General features: G+C 45.6%; 1 protein-coding gene across 1 annotated transcript in view; it reads right to left on the reverse strand.

Annotated features, from left to right (window-relative positions):
• Window positions 1-15,464: 15,464 nt before the first annotated feature.
• The window catches only part of DERA (deoxyribose-phosphate aldolase), a 49,907-nt gene continuing 39,275 nt past the window's right edge, over window positions 15,465-26,096 (reverse strand). The window contains exons 8-9 of the mRNA XM_032221453.1: window positions 17,837-17,986; window positions 15,465-15,883 (exon numbers count right to left, since the gene is read on the reverse strand). Of these exons, the coding sequence (XP_032077344.1) occupies window positions 15,827-15,883; window positions 17,837-17,986 (207 nt within the window). The 3' untranslated portion in view covers window positions 15,465-15,826. The remainder of the gene's footprint in view (window positions 15,884-17,836; window positions 17,987-26,096) is intronic.

Here is a 26,096-nt window from a genome sequence, read left to right on the forward strand (position 1 = left end):
TTATCCAGATGTTAGCTCTGATCTTCACAAGATCAGCAGGATAAGACTTAAGGCTATTCTTCTTAGGAAAACAAGGAACCAAAGTTATAAATGAACAAATCAAGATATGGAAAGGTTGCCAAGGGAGGGTGGGGTTCCTGTCCATCATGAGCAGTTTCTGAGTCCTGGACTTTTATCAGTCATCTCTTCCAACATATTGATTTGACAAGTGTTAGGGGAGGATCAATACTTAGGAAGCTTTATTATGTTGGGGGAGAGGAACATTATTACTCAGAACAAAGTTTTGGGCAGGAAGAACATCCATCAGGCAAAATTAAGCTCCATCTGCTAACCTAATTCTCTTACCAGCCCCAATAAAAGTGTTCTCAGGTTCCTAGGATTAGAAGCTATCTAGATGTGATGCATGGGGAGATGCAAATATGAACTGGAATTGGTCTGCACTGATATCTAGATACGTAAGTATTATTTTCTACACCTTCCAGGTAAACCGTTGCAAAATAATATAGGTAGAACTCCGTCTGGAACTGAATCTGGAACTACACCACCTACAGTCTGACCAAGGTGTAATACACAAAATTGTCTGCTACAACATCCTACCTGTCAACAGCTACTTCAGCTTCAACCGCAATAATTAACAGGCAAACAAGAGTTACAAACTCAAGGTAAACCGCTCCAAACTCGATTGCAGAAAATACGACTTCAGCAACAGAGGGGTCAACGCCTGGAATGCTCCACCTGACTCCGTTGTTACTTCATCAAACTCCCACAGCTTCAACTTCAAACTGTCTACTGTGGACCTCACCCCTTTCCTAAGAGATCCGTAAAGGGGGTGTGCATAAGTGCGCCAGCGTGCCTATCCTACTGTCCCCATTTATATGTACTCATTTCCTTTGTTCATGTCCGTATTTATACTTACACTTTGCTATCTTGTACATGTTCGACAAACTAAATAAATAAATAAACTCCAACTTATGACTACAGTTGAGCCAGTGGTGGGATTCAAATAATTCAACAACCGGTTCTCTACCCTAATGACCAGCTAGGTAGGTGTGGCTCGGTGGTCATGTGACTGGGTGGGCGTGGCCAACTCTATGTCACTCATGTCAATGGACGCTTCGCCTCAGCTGTTACAATGTCATAAGGGTTAACCAGAGAGGCAGTTTCTGTAAGCAGGGCAGTAAAGATTAGGCTAGAAACAACACCAGAATGTTTCCTTCCTGCCTTCCTTACAGGATTAGCCCTGTAAAGTGGAAAAAAACAAAAGGAGATTTCTTCCAACAACCGGTTCTCTGAACTGCTTAGAAAGTTACCAACCAGCTCTCCCGAATAGGTACGGACTGGCTGAATCCCACCACTGAGTTGAGCCGAAACGTTATGTTGCAGAGTTATGTTAAGTGAGTTTTGCCCTCATTTTACACCCTTTCTTGCAACAGTTGTTAAGTGAATCCCTGCAGCTACTAAGTTAATAAGACAGTTATTAAGTGAATCTGGCTTCCCCGTTGACGTTGCTTATCAGACGGTCGCAAAACTTGATCACATGACCCCGGGACACCACAACTATCATGAATAGGAATCAGTTGCCAAGTGCCTGAATTTTGATCACCTGATCATGGGGATGTTGCAATGGTCGTAAATGTGAAGTGGTCATAAGTCACTTTTTTCAGTACATTGTAACTTTGAATGGTCACTAAGTGAACTGTCGTAAGTCGAGAATCAGCTTAGCAAGCAAAATGTTGGCTCAGAAACTCTGGCATTGAAGCACGCAAGTCTTAAAGCTGTCACATTGCAAGACCCTCGCACCCCTAACCCTTTAGAAAAAAAAAACCCAGGGGTGTTCAAACTTGACAGCTTTAAGACTTGTGGACTTCAACTCCCAGAATTCCTCCTCTTGCTCTTCATCTTGATGATGGGCGGACGGGTGGAGGGAGGGAGCTGGAACCGGTTCTAAACGGCACTGTAGATTTGTGGAACCTCTTCTATAGAAGAGGTTAGAACTGGCAGGAACCCACCCCTGACTTCTGTGGGGAATGCTGCAACGGTCATAAATGTGAAAAATGGCTATGAGTCACTTTTTTTCAGTGCTGTTGTAACTCCGAATGGTCTCTAAGTGAACTGTTGTAAGTCGAGAATCAGATGTTGGCTGGAAATCAACATAGTTTGCTGGAAGAGAACAGCTGTGTGATGGCCCCGGGGTGTTTAGTCTTTTAAAAGCATGGATAGCTTGTTTTCCTTTCGGAAAGTACGGAAAATGGCTCTGTGTAATCCTGAGCAGAGTGAATGGCTCCAAGGATGATGAGGAAATTCACACCCCAGACAATAAGCTTGACTGGAAAAGCTTAAAAATCAACAGCAAATCACTTTTATTTGGTAGCCCAGAAAAATCACCTGCCTTGTTTACATCTTCAGAAACATCCCAACTGAATCTCAAGCTGGGTTTGAAACTCTGGAAGCATTGTTGGAAATGTACATTTTCACATGGAGATCCTAAGTACGAGGTAGTCCCTGACTTAACAACAGTTCATTTAAGGACCGTTACTGAAAAGAGTGATTTTTGGCCAATGATGAAATTCAGAATTCTTTACTACCAGTTCCGTGGGCGTGGCTTGTTGGGCGTGGCAAGGGAAGGATACTGCGAAATCCTCATTCCCTCCCAACTCCTGGGGGAAGGATACTGCAAAATCTCTTTTCCCACCCCACTCTGGGGCCAGCCAGAGGTGGTATTTGCTGGTTCTCTGAACTACTCAAAATTTCCGCTACTGGTTCTCTAGAAGTTGTCAGAACCTGCGGAATTTCACCCCTGCTTATGGCTGTTTTTCACATTTACGACCGTTGCAGCATCTCCATGCTCACGTGATCAAAATTCAGATGCTTGGCTATTGATTCATTGATTCATATTTATGATGGTTGCAGCATCCCGGGGTCATGGGGTCACTTTTTGAGACTTCTGACGAGCAAATTCAGTGGGGAAAGCCAAATTCACTTAACAACTGTATTACTAACGCAACAACTTCAGTATTTTCATTTAAGAACTGTCACTCAATAAATGGCTGTAAGCTGAGGGCTGCCTGTAATAACCACCAGCACAGTTCAGACTGATTCAGGTGAACCGGTAGCTTCGACAATCAGCTGGGAGCGAACCGGTTCACCCCAACGATCAGATGGGCCCACCCGCACTATTTTCCTACCTTTATTTTCTTAGCTGATTTGTGCGGGCAGCAGATTGCCGCACGAATCAGCTGTGTTACTCCTCTGAAGAAACCCGGAAGTGAAGATTTCTTCAAACTGCGCACACATGGGCAGCTTGCGCAATCAACGAACTGGTTGTTAAACCAGGCGGATCCCACCACTAACTGTGTGACTAACTTAACAACTGCAGTGATTCACAACTGCGGGAAGAAAAGCCAAAAAAAAAAAATATGGATGAAGCTCACTTAACAACTTCTTGCTTAGCAATGGAAATTTGGGGTTGAATTCTGGTCGTAACTCAAGGATTACCTGTGCTGGATGAATTCAAATTCAACCATTCCTTTGAAAATCATCTGGGTTTCTCCAGTTTAGCCCTTTTTTAATGTAAGTAGGATGTGCAATATTAAAAATAGTCTGAAAATGATTCAGCGTCGCTTTGGACATCAGGCAAGGACAACTCCTTTTTGCTACTCATTAACGTAGCCTCCACTCCACATGAGCCTGAAGAAAAGCTCTTAATGCACATTTTGTCCCCCGCACCAAAGTCTAAAAAAAGCCAAGCGGTTTTAATGAATAGCTCTTATACAAGATCGAAAACACTTCTGAATCCTTTCCAAAAGCCATAAAGATCTAACAATGATTTCATCTAATAAGACGCGAATGTCATCCCTGTTATATTAAGCTTCCTGGAAAAAATCTATCTATGCGGTCACTAAGAGTTGACACCGACGATAGCTCACAATTAATATTAAGGATGGCATTGGCAGGAGGAAGCAGCTAACCAATCTCAAAAAGCTAAGTGAGGCCAGACCTCATTAGCATTCGGACGAGAGTCTACCCAGAAGTATCAGGGTTGTTAGACTGGGAAACCAGAAAAATGTTCTGGAAGAAAGCAATACAAATCCATCCATAATAAATGCCAAGAAAACCACATAGAACCATTATTGACATCAACAAGAACCCAATCCTAAGCAAGGTAGTGTATCTTAGGGGCAGGGGTGGGCTTCAAAAAATTCAGCAAGCCATTGAGATAGAAAAACGCCCACACAGCATGAACAGGCGGGACGATACCTCCCGCCTGCCAGCCATTTGGAAGCCTGCCCTTATTGATAAACGAGTCCCGAACATGATGAATGACACCAGGCCCACACTCACAAGATCCACACAGAATATCACCACCAAACATCCACAAAGAAAACAGACAAAAACCCACACTGATGAGGAGGCACGACCAAGGACCAGAAGCCAGACTGCAAATGCACAATTAGCCTCTTTAAACCCCTCCTATCCTCACATGAAACATAAACCCCCAACCAATCAGAACACACCTCCACCCAATCAGGACATAGCCAAGCACCCAATCAGTTCAAACTCCCACTGGCAGTTAAAAGGAAGAAACAGCCAAGATCTCACATTGCTCCTGGAAGCACCAAGCCTGAAGAAGCCTGAAGATGACGAATGAGACTTCATTGAAACGTCGCCAAGACATCTCCAATTTTACGCGGGAGAAAACCCGAATAACTAGACACACACACACACACATATATATATATATATATATATATATATATATATGTATGTATGTATGTATGTATGTATGTATGTGTATGTATGTATGTATGTATGTATGTATGTATGTATGTATGTATGTGTCAGCTTCTGCTTTGCTGCTGCTTCAGCTGCCATGAAACGGGAAGGGGGGGGCTTGTTGTGGGAGGGTTTTAATTGATGTGCTGGAGGTCTGCTGACGGAATGTTCCAGGGTGTTCCAGTCGTCGGGGTGTACGCATGCGTACGTGTTTCCCGCCTACATCAACGGCCTTCACATTCCATCTTGGCCTGTCTTTTTGAAGTTATCTCACACCTGACATTTGAGGGACTTATGATTGGACTGGAGCTTTGATCCTGTGGGGGGGGGAACGGGCTATGCTATATATCAATTGCTTTCGCGCCATATTATTCAGATCTTGCTTCACTACTGCTCGCTTACCATTTATAATTAGTAAAAGTACTTTGGATTTCCAACCCATGGAGTCTCTTGGTCTTCTTTCCTAATTATGGAATGGAGTGGGGCCTGACAAGAAGCAAGATCTCAGTAATATCCCTTTCCAGGAGATTTACGTCTACCGAGAAGGGAAAGAATGTCTTCTCCGACCAGAGAGGAGGAAGGCGCCGTTGGAGGGATGGACTCCAGTGAACTGGGACCTCCCGACCTTTCTTTACACCAGCCCAGCCCGTCTGACCGACCTCTGCACGAAGATTTATGTCAACTGCAAATTTCCAGTCAGCCTGAGCCTTCCCCCCTGCCCCGGTGGTCAACTTCAGTGGGGCAAAGAGAAATAGAGACAAGTTGGAATGCTGGTCTCACCCAGAGACCACCTCAACAAACTTCGCTGGAGCCAGGGGCCGTGAGAAAACCTCAGGGGGGCGAATTTCCTGACTATTGGAGCCAAAGAGGCGATGAAGCGGAATGGAGAAATTATCAGCACCAGGGCCCCGTGAGAAAACCACAGCGGAGTGAGTTACCTGATTATTGGGGTCAAACATTTTTGGAGGACAGGAGGGGGGAGGAGGAAAGAGACTGGAGAAGTTGGCAACGTCACCCACGCCAGGATTCTCCCCCACCCCCCCCTCGGCCTGCATCACCCCCTGCGGCTAGAGGTTTTGCTGATCAAAGGGGACCTCCCCCCCAAGCCCCACCTCGAAGACATCGAATGGCTAAAATTCCTCCCTTGCCGGTGCGTTTTGATGGTTCTTCCACCAACCTTCCCTCTTTTCTTATGCAAGTTTTTAACTACATGGAAATTTATGGGCGGGACTTTGAATCTGATACTTTAAGGGTCAGAATGGTTCTTTTATCTTTGGATGGTGAAGCGGCCACGTGGTCGACTGCTCTGCATATGTCTGGTTCTCCCCTCTTGGGGAATTTCAACCGTTTTATGGCGGCTTTCCGCCAACGTTTTGATGACCCGTTGACCGAGAAGCGGAACAAATTAAAGTTTTTAACCTTTGACCAAGACGATAGACCTGTGGCCCAATACATCCAGGAGTTTCAATGTCTGTCTCAGTATATGAGAGGCTGGGGGGAGGATGCGCTTCTGGACAGATTTGCTGAAGGCTTAAACGCTGACATTTATCAACAATGTGTCAATCGTAACCTGCCGAGGCGTTTAATCACTTGGTTCGAACATGCTGCTGACGCTGAGCTTGATTTAATTCGTCTGCGCTATGCCACTGAAGAAAGAAGGAAGCGAAAAGAAAGAGCTGCCAAGTCCCTCCCCCCTCCTGCTACTCAAGCGCTTCCCAAACGCCGGGGCAACGCGAGGGAGCCCCCTTCTGGCTCCTCCAGACCTTTAACATGTTTTCGCTGTGGCAAGCTTGGGCATACCGCCCCCCTCTGTCGGGCGAGATCACCCCTCTCCACCCAACCCCCTCCCAGACGGGAGGAGAAGCCTGCAAGAGGCCCTGGAAAGAAAAAGAGGGAAACAGCTTTCGCAGGAGAAACCAACCCCCCTCCTCTTGCCCAACCATTGAAGGATGACGCGGATGCTAACTCCTCTTCTTCTGATGACTCAGATGACGACGCTTCACCTAACTGGGTGAGTTCAAACAAGGGGCCCCTTCTACTCCCTATTGAATTAAAGGTTCCTTCTGAGGGAACTACTGCCACCCTCCTGGCATTACTGGACTCCGGCTGTTCCCGGTCCATGATCAACCCAGCCATGGTTGAAAAATTAGGCCTCAAATTGCGAACTTTAAAAACCCCTCTTGTGTTTTGCCAGATAGACGGATCTGTTGCGGGGGGGGGGCCTGCCCATTTTTTTACTGAGCCTTTGGAAATGAAATTGGGGACCCACACTGAATTGATCTCTTTTGTGGTCGCGCCTGGCATGGACAGACCACTTATTTTGGGCATCCCATGGCTCCGGAAATGGAACCCTCACATTAACTGGCGGACAGGCCGCTTGCGGATTCGCTCCAAGGTACCTCCAGTGGGGGAGGGCTCTCCAAGCCAACCTGCAGTCACTGACGTTCCTGAGGTGGCCGCTAGGGGGCAGGAGAGGATTGCAGGAGAGGAGAGAATTCCGAAAGAATATTTGGATCTTAAAGAAGTCTTTAGCGAGCAATCTTCGGACATTCTACCCCCCCACAGGCCTACTGACTGCTCCATTGACATTTTGCCCGGAGTCAAACTCCCTAAACCCCGCATTTACTCCATGTCACCCAGGGAAATGGAGGAGATGCGTTCTTTCATTGACAAAAATTTGAAACGTGGTTTCATTGAACCGGCCCGGCCCAAGGTGGCGGCCCCTGTGCTATTTCGTGAAAAGAAAGATGGGTCTCTTCGTTTGTGTTGCGACTTCAGAAATCTTAACGCCATCTGTTCTCAGAACCTCTACCCACTCCCCTTGATGAAGGACTTATTGGCGCAACTGGGGAAGGGCCGCATCTTCACTAAATTGGACCTGCGTGAAGCTTACTATAGGGTGCGCATTAAGGAGGGGGACGAATGGAAGACCGCCTTTAACTGCCCTCTTGGTTGTTTCCAGTTCCGAGTTATGCCTTTTGGCCTACAGGGGGCCCCTGCTGTATTCATGCAATTTATTAATGAGATCCTACACGATCATCTCTATAAGGGCGTTATCGTATATCTGGATGATATCCTCATTTATACCCGCAATTACGACCACCACGTCAATCTGGTACGCACTGTTTTGAAAAAACTCCGGGCTGCCAACTTGTATGCCAAATTGTCTAAGTGTGAATTTCACCAATCTACTATTGATTATCTGGGCTACCGTATCTCCCCTCATGGCATTGAGATGGATCCTGAGAAGGTGAAGGCGGTCACTGAATGGGACGCTCCCAAAACTCGTAAGCAACTGCAACAATTTTTGGGTTTCGCTAATTTCTACCGTCAATTTATTCCCTCTTTTGCCGACATTGCTCTCCCTATTACGAATTTGCTCAAGACTAGGGGCGACCCGAAACCTAAACCCAGTAAGCCGTTGGACTGGACCATGGAATGCCAGGCGGCGTTTGAAAAGCTTAAACGCCTTTTTGCCGCTGAACCCGTTCTTAAACATCCTGACCTCAACCACCCCTTCGTTGTGCAAGCTGATGCCAGTGATGTCGCGGTTGGAGCAGTTCTGCTACAAGCAAATGATCAAGGTACCTTACAGCCTTGCGCGTACACCTCACGTAAACTCACTGACACGGAACGACGCTGGGCGGTCTGGGAGAAGGAGGCGTTTGCAGTTCGTTGGGCTCTCGCTACTTGGCGCCACTTCCTTGAAGGCTCTAAACACCCTTTTGAAGTGTGGACTGACCACAAAAATTTGGAAGCATTGCGCACACCTCGCCGTCTCTCCCCAAAGCAGATGCGTTGGGCCCAATATTTCAACCGTTTCAATTTCACGCTGAAGTATATCCCGGGCGGGAAGAATTTTATGGCCGATGCTTTATCCCGGTTACCTCAGTATAATTGTTCCAAGCTAAGTATCGTCCAACCGCTCTTGGCGGCTCCGGTGCTCACGCGTCGCCAGGCCAAGGCCCAACAGGACGTACCTCACGACCTGCTTTCTGACCTCAAAGCAGCTCTTCCGCAGGACGACTGGTTCCTCAACCATCGGGACGACTGCACTATGAGGGACGATCTGCCATGGATTGGAGCTAAACTGTACATCCCCGCTGCCCTACGTCTGGTGGTCCTTCGTCGCGCTCATGACTCCAGGATGGCGGGTCATTTTGGATTCGTGAAAACTTTGCACCTCGTTAAGAGACAATTCTGGTGGCCCTCTTTAAAAAAGGACATTGAACTTTATGTTTCCAGTTGCCCGGTTTGCGCCACCGCCAAGAAACCTCCGGGGAAACCACACGGATTTCTGCAGTCCGTCGCCCGCCCCGTTGCCCCGTGGAAGGAAATTTCTATGGACTTTATTGTGGACCTTCCCGAGAGCCAGGGGCACACAGTCATCTGGGTGGTTACTGATTTGTTCTCCAAACAAGTTCATTTCGTGCCGTGCCACAAGATTCCTTCTGCCAAGGCCTTGGCTAAGCTCTTCCTTTCCCATATATACCGTTTGCATGGCGTTCCCGACCGTATTGTCTCCGATCGTGGGGTCCAATTCACGTCCAAGTTTTGGAAAGAGTTCCTCACACGTATTGGCTCCGCCCAAGGCCTTAGCTCCGCCTACCATCCTCAGACTAATGGCGGCTGTGAACGTACTAATTCCGTCCTTGAACAATATTTACGTTGTTTCATCAATTATCAACAGGACGATTGGGTGGACTTGTTACCACACGCTGAAGTGGCCTATAACAATTCGGTTCATTCCAGCACTGGTTTCACCCCTTTCCGGGTAGTTTACGGCCAGGATTTTGTTCCTATCCCCGAACTGCCTGCGGCCCAGCCTCAGGTTCCCTCCGTGGCGGACTGGAGTGAACGTCTCAGTCGCCTTTGGCCCCTCACTCGTTCCACCTTGGACGCGGCCCACAAGGCTCACAAGAAACAGGCTGATAGGAAACGCTCTCAGCCTTATGAGTACCACGTTGGTGATTTGGTGTATTTGTCCACTAAATTCTTGCATACCACGCAAAAGTCGAAGAAATTGGGTCCCAAGTATGTTGGCCCTTTTCCCATTTTGAAAGTCATTAATCCTGTTTCTGTTCGTTTGCAATTGCCCAAACATCTTAGCCGGATCCATCCTGTGTTCCATATCAACCTTATCAAGCCCGTTCGGACGTCTGACCTGCGGCCTGCAGCTGACCCTCCACCTGCTCCGTTGCTTGTTGATGGGGAACATCATTTTGAGGTCCGGGACATTTTGGATTCCCGCAAGCACCGCAATCGCGTGCAATACCTTGTAGCTTGGAAACATTTTCCCCCCTCCCACACGGAATGGGTTGATAAGTCCCACGTGCGTGCTCCCCGCTTGCTCCGGAAGTTTTATGCTGCTTATCCCGACAAGCCTTGACTTTTCTCCTTTCCCTCTCTTGTTTGTTTGTTGTTTGTCTGTTTTGTGTGTTTTGTTTGTTTTTTTTTCCAGGCCTGACAGCCTTTTTTCCGGGGGACGGCCGGATGTCAGCTTCTGCTTTGCTGCTGCTTCAGCTGCCATGAAACGGGAAGGGGGGGGCTTGTTGTGGGAGGGTTTTAATTGATGTGCTGGAGGTCTGCTGACGGAATGTTCCAGGGTGTTCCAGTCGTCGGGGTGTACGCATGCGTACGTGTTTCCCGCCTACATCAACGGCCTTCACATTCCATCTTGGCCTGTCTTTTTGAAGTTATCTCACACCTGACATTTGAGGGACTTATGATTGGACTGGAGCTTTGATCCTGTGGGGGGGGAACGGGCTATGCTATATATCAATTGCTTTCGCGCCATATTATTCAGATCTTGCTTCACTACTGCTCGCTTACCATTTATAATTAGTAAAAGTACTTTGGATTTCCAACCCATGGAGTCTCTTGGTCTTCTTTCCTAATTATGGAATGGAGTGGGGCCTGACAGTATGTATATATATATATATATATATATATATATATATATATATATATATACATACACATACATACATACATACATACATATACACATACATACATACATACATATACATATACATATGCATGCATGCATACATGCATACATACACACACACACACACATAATTTATTATTACTACATTATCAATGTTTTTTTCTAGATTACCTTCATCTGCGCCAATATTATTTTGGATAGAAATGTTGACAATGAATATCTAAAATATTTTTCCTTATGATCACATACGAATACATATATTATGCACTTAAACTCCCTTTTTATCTATTTGCTTTTAAATGAAGCACTCCCTTATTTTGAATTCTACAGAGAGTTCTCAAATTGAGTCCAAAATTACTGAGAATTTCTTAAGTGAGTTTTGTTTTGTCCCACTTTAGAACCTTTCTTGCAATAGTTATTAAGTGAATCTCTGCAGCTGTTAAGTTAGTAACATGGTTGTTAAATGAATCTGGCTTCCCCATTGACTTTGCTTGTCAGAAGGTCGCAAAAGGGGATCACGTGACCCCCCCCTGGGACATGGCAACTGTCATAAATATGAATCAATTGGCAAGTATCTAAAGTTTGACTATGTGACCATGAGGATGCTGTATTGGTCACAAGTGTGAAAAATAGTCATTTTTTAGTGCTGTTGTAACTTTGGTGAGGTAAATCAAGGATTACCTCTATTTTGGGGATAGTTTTTTGGTTTAGTTAAAAAAAATCCTTGCAATTCAATCTCAAACTTATTTCCAGTAACAAGCCACATCCAGAGGACACGGAGAGTTACTTTCACGCGTGGGCTGCTACGGGTTCGCTCGGGTCTGGGAGAATCCATAGTTAATGTTATGGCCGGTTTGGAGAACCTCCAAATCCCACCTCTGGCTGGCCCCACCCACCCCACCTCACCCCACCCCTTTCAGGAGTCTCCACGCCAGTGGTGGGATACGACCGGTACACCCTGGTACGGGTGTACCGGTGCCTGCTGGGAGCACCAGCACCCACCCGCCAGTCCACACTCCTTACCTGTATTTGAGCTGTTTGGGGCTTCCGCGCATGTGCATGGAGTGCATGGCGCCTGCACGTTCCGCCAAGCAACTGGAGCATCGCGGGCGGTAAGTACGCATGTGTGTGCTTGTGTGTACGTGCTATGCACGTTCATGTGGTGGATGCCCGACCCCATTGCAACGTACTGGTTGCAACGGGATCCGGAACCCACCACTGCTCCCCGTGGCCCATTTTGGATGTGAGGTAAGTGCAAGGACTGCGTAAGTGTGGAGGCTCAGGAGGGGATAAACGGGTCTCCTGAAAGTTCCGGAAGGCTGGAAACTGGCCCATTTCCAGCCTCCAGAGGGCCTCTGGAGCCTGGGGGAGGCAGTTTTCACCCTCCCAGAGGCTCAAGGAAAGCCTCCGGAGCCTGGGACGGGCGAAACTGCCTCCCCCTCCGACCATGGTTCAGGAGGCTAACTTGGCCATGCCCACCACCCAGCAACCTGGCAGAGAACCCATTGCTGAAATTTTTGAAGCCCACCCATAATTACTTTGTGAAAGCATTCGGTGCTTTTCCATTATGCCTGAATAATTTCTGCCCAACGCCAGGCATCTCAACATTAAGGGATTGTCCTGACAATGTGCCCTAATCTTCCCTAAAACAAAATCACACCATTATTTTATGTTATGACTGTAATAATAAATGTTCATTTTCCTAGGAATTACTTGTTCTAGCGATGGTGGCCTTCTAGAAAAGAAAAATAATTCCTTAGCAGACGGCATGAGAAAAATCAGGAGTGGAACTCTGGGTGGCCTGATCTTTAGAAAGGTAATGATTCAAATATTATTTTTTTGCTCTGTCGCGTGCAGGCAGTAATTAATCTCAAGCAAAATGGGAGAACCACCCTTGCACAGATTATTCTTTTATTTAAACATATGTTCTTAAAATGTCAAGCCATTGATTTTTTACAACATGGGGGGCTGTAATAAAAATTCACCAAGGAGCCCTTTTCTGTTTTTGGCAAGCGATAGAGGCCCAGATCCAAGCTGTCTGCTTGTAGTTCCACTCAGGAGGTTATTTTTTTCTCCTCTTCTCCCCAAAGAAGTCAATTTTTTTTTTTTGAAAAGTCAGGATCTATAAAATAGTCGCAACTCAATCATGTGTAATTCAAAACATTCCAATTGGAAGTGTGAAATGCCCCATTTTCAATGTACAACAGCTGCTCGCAAAGCAAAACAAGCTGTTTTGAGAATTTTTTTTCACACTCAAAAACAGCTGTTTGCAGCGAAATAGGGCAGTCCAACTTGAAGTGTGTGTGTGTGGGTGTGGTGTTTCCAATTCAAAACTCCTCTTCAGCTTTGACAACGCTCATTATCGAACTTTCTGGACTATGATATATACGTCTGGTTCAAACAACTATTTCCTATTCATTTGTGCAAAATCATTTTGCTTAAATTTCAGAAGTCTTTCAAATTCTATTACATATCAAAACCCACCTATTCGGGAGAACCTGTTGTTAACTTTCTAAGCAGTTCGGAGAACCGGTTGTTGGAAGAAATCTCATTTTGTTTTTTCCCACTTTACAGGGCTAATCCTGTAAGGAAGGCAGGAAGGAAACATTCTGGTGTTGTTTCTAGCCTAATCTTTATTGCCCTGCTTACAGAAACTGCCTCTCCGGTTAATCTTTATTACATTGTAACAGCTAAGGCGACCTGAGTGACAATGAGTTGGCCATGCCCACCCAGTCACATGACCACCAAGCCCCACCTATCCAGATGGTCATTAGGGCAGAGAACCGGTTGTTAAATTATTTGAATCCCACCACTGCTAAGAAGCTCCCATCTTCTATATAGGGAGCACGCTTCAAAAAAAAATAAAACAAGAAAGCTATTTCGTGTTGAGGTTTCATGTAGGCAAAAGATTCCTTTATGTCTGACTGTGAAGTAGCTACTTAGGGCTAGCTGGGAATCTAAGAAAACTTCAATAGCTCCCAACTACAAAACATACCTGGGAAAACTTTGCTCTTCCATATGACTTGAAAAGCTGGAACAGTTGGAAACGTGAGGGCTGATATCCCCCTGTCCAGTGGTGAGATTCAGCAAGTTCGCACCTATTCGGGAGAACCGGTTGTTAACTTTCTGACCAGTTCGAGGAAGGAGGTTGTTGGAAGAAATCTCTTTTTGTTTTCCCCCACTTTACAGGGCTAATTCCTGTAAGGAAGGCAGGAAGGAAACATTCTGGTGTTGTTTCTAGCCTAATCTTTATTGCCCTGCTTACAGAAACTGCCCCTCCGGTTGACCCTTATGACATTGTAACAGCTAAGACGAAGTGCCCATCGACCTGAGTGATGTTGATTTGGCCACGCCCACAGTCACATGACCACTGAGCCACGCCTACCCAGCTGGTCATTAGGGCAGAGAACCAGTTGTTAAGTTCTTCAAATCCCACCACTGCCCCAACCCAAATTTGGCTACAGCAGCTAGAGCAAGGGTGTTAAATTCGATTTCATTGAGGGCTGCATAGAGTTATGTTTGACCTCGGGTGTGTGTGGATGGGCATGACTTGGGTGTACTATAGCCATGGCCAGCTTGACATCGCTCGGGTCAGGGGGCACTTGTGGTCTGATCCTCCTGCAGCCCTCTATCAGCGTGCGTCCCTCCTGAGCTCCATTTTCACTGGCAGAGGCACCACGGGCCAATCCTTCACTATTTCCAGGGCTGCCCTGTGGGCCAGATCTCAGCACCCCGTGGGCCGGATCTGGCCCCCAGGCCTTGGGTTTGACACTCCTGAGCTGGATGATAAGCCCTCATTATTATATAGTGAGTATGGGTGGGCATGTTGGCTGACCCACGCTAAAGCTTGTAGCCCAAGCATGAGAGTTTATTTGTTTATTTAACAAAACATAAATGGCCATCCAACTCACGCTCAATATGAAAACAATAAAAAGGCAATAACACCACCCCACCCCCCGCAAACCATCCTGGCGACAACCGTGTGAAAAATGGTCATGTCATTTTTTAGTGGCATTGTAACTTTGATTACTAAAGGAATTGTTGTAAATCAAGGATTACCTGTATTTTGGGGATAGGTTTTTTTGTTTAGTTAAAAAAAAATCCTTGCAATTCAATCTCAAACTTATTTCCAGTAACAAGCCACATCCAGAGGACACAGAGAATTACTTTCAGGCATTGGCTGCTATGGGTTCACCCGGGTTCGGGAGAACCTGTAGCTAACATTATGGCCGGTTTGGAGAACCTCCAAATCCCACCTCTGGCTGGCCCCACCCACCCCACCCCTTTCAGGAATCTCCACACGGCCCATTTTGGATGCGAGGTAAGTGGAGGGCCCGTGTGGAGGCTCGGGGAGGGGGGGGAAACGAGCCTCAGGATGTTCCGGAAGGCCGGAAACAGGCCCAGGAGGCAAGAATGAAGGACAGATTTAGGGCGTGCTGGAGGGAGAGAAACTGCGGAGATCGGGGAAGGCACGGGAGGCAGGATTGGAGGAGAAAACTAGGGCGCGCTGGGGAGGGTGGAGAGAAAGGTAGGGCACGCTGAGAGAGGGGGAATTGCAGAGATTGGAGAAGGCCCCACCCCCACACATGCACGGCAGAGACCTAAAGACCAGTGGGAGGCACATGCACATGTGTGGTAGAGCTGGGCTGGGGCGACGGCTGGTGTGCCCGTAGAGGTCTCTGCGTGCCACCTGTGCCATAGGTTCGCCATCACGGGTCTATTCCAATACTACTGATCATCAGATTTTGGTATACTTTATATATATATGACAATTCACAAATGCTTCATTCAAGTACAAAATTCACCCTAAAATAACCATTTTGCTGGTTGTTTCCTGAAATCCAGGCTGAGGTCAATGGGTGCCATTACAAAAAAATTAACACTAGAAATTTTCAGCATTCAAAGATTTTCTCCATTGATTCACCTGGGCCATTCTAAGAACACTGAAACTGTGAAATGGAGGCACCACAGTTTTCATCCGTTTTGTAAAGCACTTAGTAAAGGATGTGGTTTCAGGAGAGGGGGGGGGGCAGGGGAAATAATCCACAACATTGTTGGCTTAATTCTTTCTCTCTTTCACAGCATGACTCCATCACTGGTTTAAGCCATGGGCAGGTCATAGGAAGCTGGGTATCTGCCGGTCACGTGATAATAAATCTGTGGAATGGAAACAAAAAAGCAGAAATTAAAATCCGGATAATAAAACTTGCAAATTATGGGTAGGTTAATGCAAAGATGGACCCAGTGGATAGACACTTAATTATTCACACTGATTAAGAGCATGCCTTATCTAAAGCCATTCTTCTTTAAATGGGGAATATGGGCTGATACTATTTGTTTCACCTGCTGTACTCCATCTTACATTTATCCGGCAATTTTCTATCTGTCTCCATGGAAAATGGAATATACAGGACTCACTCCAATTTATAATAATCATGCACAGTTAGACTAAAAGTAAAGGTAAACGGAACATTTTTTCCCCTGTCCAGTTGTGTCCAACTCTAGAGGACAGTTCTCTTCTCGGTTTCTTAATTGAAGGAGTCAAGCATTGTCTGAAGACACTTCAGACACCCGTCCTGTGGCCAGCATGACTATATCACAAGCCGCACTGAATGCTGTTACCTTCCCACTGAAATGGTATCTATTTATCTACTTGCAATTGCATGCTTTTGAACTGCTACGTGGGCAGGAACTGGGGCAAGTAATGGGAGCTCACCCCATCACGCGGTTCTCAAGTCTCAAACCCAGGTGGTCATCTTTCCAGCTGACAAGTTTAACCCTTTAACCACTGAGCCCCCTAAAGTGAGATTACTGTATTTTTCAGAGTATAAGATGCACCGGAGTATAAGATGCATGAAAGTCTTGAAGAGGCAATTTAAAATAAAATAAAAAGGTTTTGCACTTTGCAAACCTCCCCAAAACAGCCCGTTTTTCATGAATTGTTTTTTTTCAAAAAAAGGGCATGAATAGGCTTTAGAAGGCTTGTAGAGTGCTTCTGCGGGGCAGGGCAGAAACGAGCAAAGAACAGCCCATTTTTGTCAAAAAAAGGGCATGGATAGCTTTTAGAAGGCTTACAGAATGCTCCTAGGGACTGGGCAGAATTGAGCAAATAATGGGCCGTTTTTTGCTCATTTCTGCCCTCCCCAGCCCCCAGGAGCACTCTGAAAGCCTCCTAAAAGCTACACACAGCCATTCTGGTGAAGGGGGAGGGGTTTCAGGTGGCAAAAAAAATGCTGTATTCAGTGTATAAGACGCAGCCAGATTTTCAGCCTCTTTTGTGAGGAAAAAAGGTGCGTCTTATACTCCGAAAAATACGGTAGCTTACCCCAACCTGAGGTTCTGAAGATATACTGATTTACAAGCTTCCTCACTTTCATCCGTTGTGCTGGTTGGGATATTTCAAGGTTGGTTTCCCTGATGCCAAACCAGCGACTTAATGTCTACACTAATCGGGCTGGGAGTAAAACAGAGCTTGCCACTTGATTTTCAGCCTTATCTAAGGGGCACTTACACATACACACACACTCATACATACAAACATAAATATATACATACACACCCATACAGAAACAGATAGACAGACAGACAGACAGACAGACAGACACACAGAATATATATCAGAGGTGATATTCTGCCGGTAAACCAGTAGCAGCAGCAGCGGCAGGCTCCGCCCACAAGGATGCTTTGCGCATGCATACACAAACACACATATATAAATATATACATACTCAGACACACAAACATATATGTACACATACACACCCATCCACACCCATCCACAGACACACAAACACATGAAGGTCGTGAAAGAGGATGTGCAGCGTCCCAGACAATCCTATGGACCCTAATAACTTAATGACCAAAATTCCAGGCTCTACTGTCGTCATAAATCAAGAACTACCGGTATTGCTTCCTCCCTAAAAGTCAAGAGGCTGTCCTGGGGTTTTTGACCGCTGAAACCTTCTCCATTTCTGGACTGCTTTATTAATCCGAGCAAATACATTCTTCTATTCACCCAACAATTGTGCTGTGTTAGCCCAGATCAAGGGTTAAATGTATTGAAGTAAGTTGAACCTTCCTGCTGCTGAAAGGCAGCGCTTCGAATCTCACCTGTTTTTCAATGTCTCCCAGCAAAGTACTGGCACCCAAGCGAAAGAGTTCCGGCTTCAGCCATTCCTCTCCCAATTCCTCCTTCATCAGGGAAAGCCAGATCAAGGCCTCCTTGGCTTTGCGAATGCCTCCTGCAGGTTTGAATCCAACCTTAGGAAAGAAATTTTTTTTTGAAAAAAAAAAAAAGAACTATGATGTTAGGCTCCAAATAAGTCATTGCAGATGCACAGCAAAATGGGAATTTGCATATAAATGCATACATCTATCTAGACAGTGTGTATGTATGCGGGCGTGTGTGTGTGTCTAATTTAGAGAAGGATTTTTTTCCTGCCTTCCCTCTCCCAAATGCAGGTGCACAAAGTGGCTTATAGGGTAATAAAATACAGTATAATGACAATAAGAAACACACTGCTAAATAAAAGAAAATCACTAAAAATATAAATGGAAGCATAGAGCAAAACTTGAAAACCATGGAGCCCCAGACATCTGGTGAGGGAGAGATATTGCATGTATTATACGAGCACTAAAAGCCTCAAAGCCAATTTGGGGAAACCGGAGAGTTTACTTTTAAAGAAGAAATATCTTTCTAATATTACATATCTTGAAAAATTGGCATAGCAGGTTAGCTGAGAAGAGGTATTTAAATGCAACAAATAAAACTGTGGTAAATTTAAAAGATTTGGAATGAACTATATATTAAAATATACCAGGACGCTCAGTGGCTAAGACTAGTAGGCTAGTGATCAGATCAATTCAATTCAGAGAGCCAGTTCAGTGATTAAGGTAGCAGGCTAGAACCCAGAAACCTGTGAGTCTACTCCCCCATTAAGCATGAAGCCCGCTATGTAACCTTGGGCCAGTCACTTCCTCTCAGCCTTAGGAAGAAGGCAATGGCAAATTACTTCCATTAATCTCACCAAGAAAGTTGTAGGGAATTGTCCATGCAGTCACCAGGAATCCATACTGACTTGAAAGCACAGAACAAGCCAAATTCAATTTATGATATATAAAGCCTTAGGCAGTGTGGTTCTAGGAAGGTCTGATGAATAGCTCACCCTCAGGAGAATAACAGAGTTGGAAGGGACCTTGGAGGTCTTCTAGTCCAACCCCCTGCCTAGGCAGGAAACCCTACACCACTTCAGACAAATGGTTATCCAACATCTTCTTAAAAACTTCCAGTGTTGGAGCATTCACAACTTCGGGAGGCAAGTTGTTCCACTGATTAATTGTTCTAATAGTACATTATGCCTATATTATATATGTAGCAACTCAACTAGTAAGGGCTTGGAACTTGACCTCAATTCCTTTCGCCACCTGAAGCATTCACATCCCCACAAATAATTCCATTTCTCCTTTCCCCAAACAAGCCATTATCCATAGTGGGATATTTTTGTCCTAGAACCAGAAAAGATTTGGCTACTATTCCCATGCTGTTTTACAGCATTTCATTATTTTGTTTAATAAGTTCATCTCTCAGACTTTTTTTTCCTCATCACCTTGTATTATTAGAAGTAATAAGTTTCTCTGGGCTAGGAATTCCCCAACAGAAAAACCAATTTGTGTGTGTCCTTCGCTATTGACAGGGACAAAAAGAGAAGTTTATTTCCTATTATGCCAAATACTTTTTATATTGCAGTGACAGCTTATCATTCAATGAATGTTAGTCTGCAGCCCCCTTCCATCCTTGGGAGAGGTTTTATTTCTGCATTAACCTGTTTTTACTAGCCAATGCGTTAGCAGAAAAGCATCTGTGTGGGAGCCGAAATTGGTTTGTTAAAGAAAGCATTTAGAAATCTCCTGTCAATGATAAAAATGGTCTTTGTTGCAAAATTTCCCAACGAAGCCTGATTCATAATAAGTGACCCAATATTGTAATACAAAAACCAGTAATTTATTAACAGCTTCATTAGGTATTCTTCATTAGGCAATTCTGATTCGCAGCCATTTCTTTTACTTTGTCTCTCTGCTTCTGAACTTTACCCGTTCCTTTCCTCCCCTCACTCTGTGTCATAAATCACATTGCCCAATAAATACACCCATCTCAAACCAGCTACTGTAATCTGAGATGCCGAAGGTATGTATGGAATGTCAACACGGAGAGTTGACATGTCTAATAAAAGGATATAGACTCGGTTTACACATGTTTTTCATTATTATTGTTTTCAGAGTGAGCACATGCACTGGATTTTTTGGGTTATGTTGTGGCCCGCCAGCAGTCAGACACTGAGGAGGTTGGGGAGGAACATGGGCCAGTCCTGGAGTCTGGGGAAGGCTCTGATGAGGCCTCTGTGTTGGAGGCAGAGAGGGGGCCAGAGCCGTATGCCAGTTATCAGCTGCCTTCAGAGTCAGGCATCAGTGAGGCAGACGAATAGCTGGAGCTTGTTCCCAGTGTGTGCATGCTCAGAGTTGCCAGACGAAGGGAACAGCTAAGGAACAAGGGCATACTTGGGAGTATGGCCACAGGTGGATGATGAATGGCCCCTCCCTGAGAACATAAAAGAGGAGTGAAAGGGGAGTGAAGTTTGCAGGAGACAATTAGTTCGCTTAATTGGTTTGTGACTCTCTGAGACTCCTTGCCAAGTTTTGCAGAGATCGGCCTGGCAGCTCTCCAAGCAGGATAAGGTCTGTGACTGTAAATCCTCCCTTGAAAGACTTTGCTGGATGTGAATGAGCAGAATTCACAGTAAATTAATAAAAGGTGGGGTTTTTTTTCAGGATAAGGAGTTTGCTTCATGCTCTTGGGAAGCCTAAGTCAGAACAGGTTAAAAGAATTTTAAATTTCTGCCTGATGAATTCTCTTTAAGTGAATGAGAAATGGAACTCTTACAAAAGTGCCTTTGCAAAAGGCAACTGGACTTTTTTTGTTTTTCCTTGAAGATGTTTCGCTTCTCATCTAAGATGCTTCAGTTCTGAAGCTTCACTGACGTTACTTTTTTCAATGACATTACAACTTTGAATGGTTATGAAACAAATGGTTACAAGTCAGGGACTGTATGAAGCAATTCGTAACTGCATCACACTGCCACATCTCAAAGGCCAAGAGAGTGATCAATTCGGGAGAAGAAACCATTGGTTGCCCTCTAACACCACTGGATGACATCACCAGGCCTCACTGCTTTAGCAAAGGAAGATACTCAGAGATGATTCACACCCTGGTCAGTGTCTCTTCGCACTTCTACCATCGGGCAATAGCAATAGCAGTTAGACTTATATACCGCTTCATAGGGCTTTCAGCCCTCTCTGTAAGCGGTTTACAGAGTCAGCATATTGCCCCCAACAATCCGGGTCCTCATTTTACCCACCTTGGAAGGATGGAAGGCTGAGTCAACCCTGAGCCGGTGAGATTTGAACAGCCGAACTGCAGAACTGCAGTCAGCTGAAGTAGCCTGCAGTGCTGCATTTAACCACTGCGCCACCTTGGCTCGGCAGAAGACATCGAAGCATAGCCGCCAAACAAATAGGTTTAAAAATACCATATTTTTGGAGTATAAGATGCACCTTTTCCCCTCAAATAATCTGGGTGCATCTTATACACTGAATACAGCATATTTTGCCTCCTGAAACCCGCCCCCTTTGCAAAAATGGCCGTGCAGAGCCTTTAGAAGGCTTATAGAATGCTCCTGGGAGCTGGGGACGGCAAAAACTAGCAAAAAATGGGCCGTTTTTTGCTCGTTTGGGGGGGCCACCCAGCCCCCAGGAGCACTCTACAAGCCTCCGAAAGGCTATGCCTGCTCTTTTTTTGACAAAAAAATGGTCCCGTTTTTGTGAAAAACGGGCCGTTTTTGGGAGGTCTGCAGAGTGCAAAAACGTTTTTTTTTTTAAATTTGCTTCTTCAAAATCTTGGTGCGTCTTATACTCTGAAAAATACAGTAGTTTCTATCCTTGGGCTGTCAGACTCTTAAACACAACCACAATCACGCCACACACACATGGAAACGTATGACTAGTTTTCTTTTTCTTTCTTTTTCCCCTTTTTCCTAATTACTTGCTTTGGGATTATTCTTTATGCTATTTATGTTGTTTGTATTTTTTTTTTGGTCATGGATTGCACCAGTGAGGCTAAAACCAATTTCGTTGTATATATGATGTACAATGACAATAAAAGCTGCACTATGCTAAAGAACAGCGGCCATATGAACAGAGGGGTGGGGAATTTTGTGCACGAAATGATGGCATTTATGCAGTGTCCTGTCACACAAGACCTTTTGACCTAATTGCGGCTGATAATGGACGCCGTTCAGTTTGGCCCCCCAGGTTGCATTTGTTCACATATCAAATAGGCAATCTAAGTGATTTTTAAAGCCAACTAGGCCAAAATTGTAAAAGCTTTCTCAATTTGATTCTGGATGAAAAATGCATGAACAAAATGAATGAAAAATGACTGTGTGTCTAGCTTCACTCCTTTGATCAGGAAATGTGTATTTCTGTAAGTGATCAATCCTTCAAAACTGTCATGTTTATTGTTTGTGGGGGGGTTGTTTTATTTTTCTTGGAAACAGTCCATTTTGAAGCCAAAGATTCTAGGAAGAGAAATGTTTAAAATCTTCTGTTGAATCATTTATGTCATTGGGTCAGGTGCATTTATCTTGAAATGCACTGTTGCTGAGATCTGGAGAACTATGTGAAGTCCTAACAGAGATATCAGAAGGGCAAGGCTGGCTCAAATATGGCTAGTGGGAAACAACGTCTGTTACCATTTGGCTCAGGAGTGATCACATTCATGTAATTTGGGGGCTGGGAAGAGTCCATAAGTATGTCTGGATGAAAAGTTAACGTCAGGAGGCACATGGTCCAGCAGAAAGTTAGCAGCCAACACCTAGAGCCATGATGGCAAACCTATGGCACACGTGCCACAGGTAGCACGTATTTGTTGGCACACAAGTCGTCAGCTCTAGCGCACATCCGCGGGGCTGGCCAGCTGATTTTTGGCCTTCTGGAGGGCCGAGGGAGGCCGTTTTCAATTCATTTCTGAACTTCCGGTTGGCCCGTTGGGGCTGTTTTATGCCTTCCCCAGGCTCCAGAGGCTTTCCTCAAACCTGGGGAGGGTGAAAACGGCCTCCCCTGGCGGAAATGCCAAGCTCAGCTTAGAGGCGGGCAGTGCGGCGTGCATGGAACAGGGGAGCATGGGGGGTTGTGCACACATGCACATGTGGGGGTGAGCTTTGCATTACGGGTGCCGGCATGCACGTGCGCTATTGCAAACACGCCCTCGCATTTTTGGCACCCAACAACAAAAAGGTTCGCCATCACTGACCTAGGGCCTCCTAAACTCGGGATCTCCAACCTTGGCAACTTAAAAACTTGTGGACTTCAACTCCCAGAATTCCTCAGCCAGCTTTGAATTCTGGGAGTTGAAGTCCACAAGTCTTAAAATTGCCAAGGTTGGAAAGCCTTGTCCTAGATCAGTGACGGCTAACCTTTTTGCCATTGTGTGCCAAAAGCAATGGGAGCGCAGGGGGATCATGCACGGGGATTCCCACACCCATAATTCTATGTGTGCAACCACCACACACATGTGCATGCGACCCCCTCATGCACGCACACGCAACTCCCAATCTCCCTCCACTTTTGGCACGCGATGGACCCGTTTTTCTCCCTCTCCAGGCTCCAGAGGCTTTCTAGGAACCTGGGGAAGGTGAAAACGGCCATACAGGCAATCTGGAAGTCCGTTCCCGAACTTCCAGTTTGCGCGTTGGGTTGTTTTTCTCCCTCCGGAGGCTTCAGGGAAAAATGGCCAAAAATGAAGGCCGAAGTCAGCTTGCCAGTGCAAGCATGCGCGCTGGAGCTGACAGGGCAACGCCTTGCATGCCTAACAAACGGCTCTGTGTGTCACCTCTGGCTCGCATGTCATAGGTTCTCCATCACGGTCCTAGACTGTGTCTCTTTCTTGTTTCACAAGGAAGGACTGTTTGTCCGGCCTCTTTGAGAAAGCTACGTTACATGCATGTAATATAGGCGTCCTCCTCTTCTATGCCATGAGGCCCTGAGGAGCTTTCCAGCACGCCAAGAAATGCTAGCAAACCTTGCAGTGGGGGGTTTTGGCTCCCGTTGCAACAGGTACGTTTCAACAGGGGCCAAGCGTGCACCACAGGCATGCACACACTGCGCATGCATGCGCACCCACCGCCTGCGACACTCCAGCTGCTCGGCAGAGTGTCGCACAGGCGCCGTACGCTGCACGCACATGCACAGTTGGCCCGTTTCCTTCAAATACAGGTAAGGAACGAGGGCGGCCGGGTGGGCCCTCCAAAGCATCGTTCCGGTACGGTGGCTGCTGCTTCCAGCAGATACCGGTACCCGCGTACCGCCTGCAACCCACCACTGAAACCTTGGCAAGAAAATGGCTGACTTTCAGTGGCACAATTGCTTTGTTTTGCGAAGTAGTGAATGACTGGAAAAGCAGTTTGCTTCCTAGAAACCATCTATTTTCAGAATGGGACAACTTGCCGCAGCCAACTCACCATAATCAACACCACAGGGCAACTCACTATGGGACAATTCAACAATTCTATTTAGTTACGAATGAAGGCCAATATAGGTGTCCCAGGGTAATGCTGAAGGATCCAATTTGGGTCGGTCACCAGGACCAGAGGTTTAGTCTTTTGAGTTTTTAGACTCGTGCTGAATACCAGCACCACTCCAGAGTTACCATATTTTTCAGAGTATAAGATGCACTGGAGTATAAGACGCTCCAAGAGTTTAAAGAGGTAAATTTTAAAAAACGTTTTTTCACTCTGTAGACCTCCCAGACACTCTGCACGCCTCATTTTTTTTTGTAAAAAATGGGACATGCAGAGAGTTTGAGAGGCTTACAAAGTGCTCCTGGGGGCTGGGGGGGCAAAATGAGCAAAAAATGGCCCTTTTTTCAAAAAATGAGCTTGTTTTTTTTTGCCAAAAAAACCCCGAGGTGGCGCAGTGGTTAGGGTGCAGTACTGCAGGCCACTTTAGCTGACTGTTATCTGCAGTTCAGCGGTTCAAATCTCACCGGCTCAAGGTTAACTCAGCCTTCCATCCTTCCGAGGTGGGTGAAATGAGGACCCAGACTGTGGGGGTGATATGCTGACTCAATTTGCTAAAAAATCTGTAAACCGCTTAGAGAGGGCTGAAAGCCCTATGAAGCGGTATGTAAGTCTAATAAATAAATAAATAAATAAATAAATAAATAAATAAATAAATAAATGCATAGCCATTAGGAGGCTCGTAGAGTGCTCCTGGGGCCTGGGGGGGGGGGGAGGTAAAAACAAGCAAAAACTGGTCCATTTTTCACTTGTTTTTGCCCTCCCCAGGAGGCCTCCCTCTGCACTTCCAGGGTTTCGGGAGGCCAAAAATGCTGTATTCCGTGTATAAGACACACCCAGATTTTCACCCTCTTTTTTTAGGGGAAAAAGGTGCGTCTTATACTCCGAAAAATAAGGTAAGTGAATCACTGCAGTTGTTAAGTTAGCAACGTAGTTATTGAAGGAATCTGGCTTCCCCATGGACTATGCTTGTCAGAATGTTGCGAAAAGTGATCCTGTGACATTGGGACATTGCAATTGTCATAAATATGAGTCATTTGCCGAAGCATCTGAATTTTGATCACCTGACCACGGGGATGCTGCAACGGTTGTATGAAAAAAACCATCACAAGTCAGGTTTTTTTCAATGCCGTTGTAACTTTGAACAGTAACTCAATGAACTGTTGCAAGTCGAAGATTGTCTGTATGAACATAGGATAAACATGGGAAAAAGGTATACAATACAGAAAAATACTTTTTCCCCAAGATGTTCTATTTTATTTTGTCTCCTCCCCCATTGTCTTCCAGCCTAAGACACGCATTCTGAGGCTGAAATGCAGGAATAAGAACCTTCTGAAAGTTAGAAGAGGGGGAAAGACAAAAAGTCTTATAAACAAAATTCTTATTAAAAAGTCTTATAAAAGCCCTGAACATTTCACCTTTTTTTTCCTTTTTGAGAATACTGTTTCTCAAAAAAAAGATGATGTGAAACCCTGAATCTGACCTGACTGAAGCTATTTTGCGGTTTCATTGTTGCCACACTGGCGCTAAGGGATAAAGAGCGGGGAATAGAGATGCCTGAAGTTTTGTAGCCAAAACAAAATACTTTCTCTTGGGAACCAAGGACATTCTCACACCTGGTTAGAGAGAGGAGGGGTGATGTTACCCGGCAACCAGACACTGCCTCAATTGGACCATGTGACTGATTGTTTCAGAGGTGGGTTGCTCCCGGTTCGGCCCAGATCGGGTGAACCAGTAGCAGC

Source organism: Thamnophis elegans, chromosome 7 (genome assembly GCF_009769535.1).
Source record: "Thamnophis elegans isolate rThaEle1 chromosome 7, rThaEle1.pri, whole genome shotgun sequence".
Classification (NCBI taxonomy): Eukaryota; Metazoa; Chordata; class Lepidosauria; order Squamata; family Colubridae; genus Thamnophis; species Thamnophis elegans.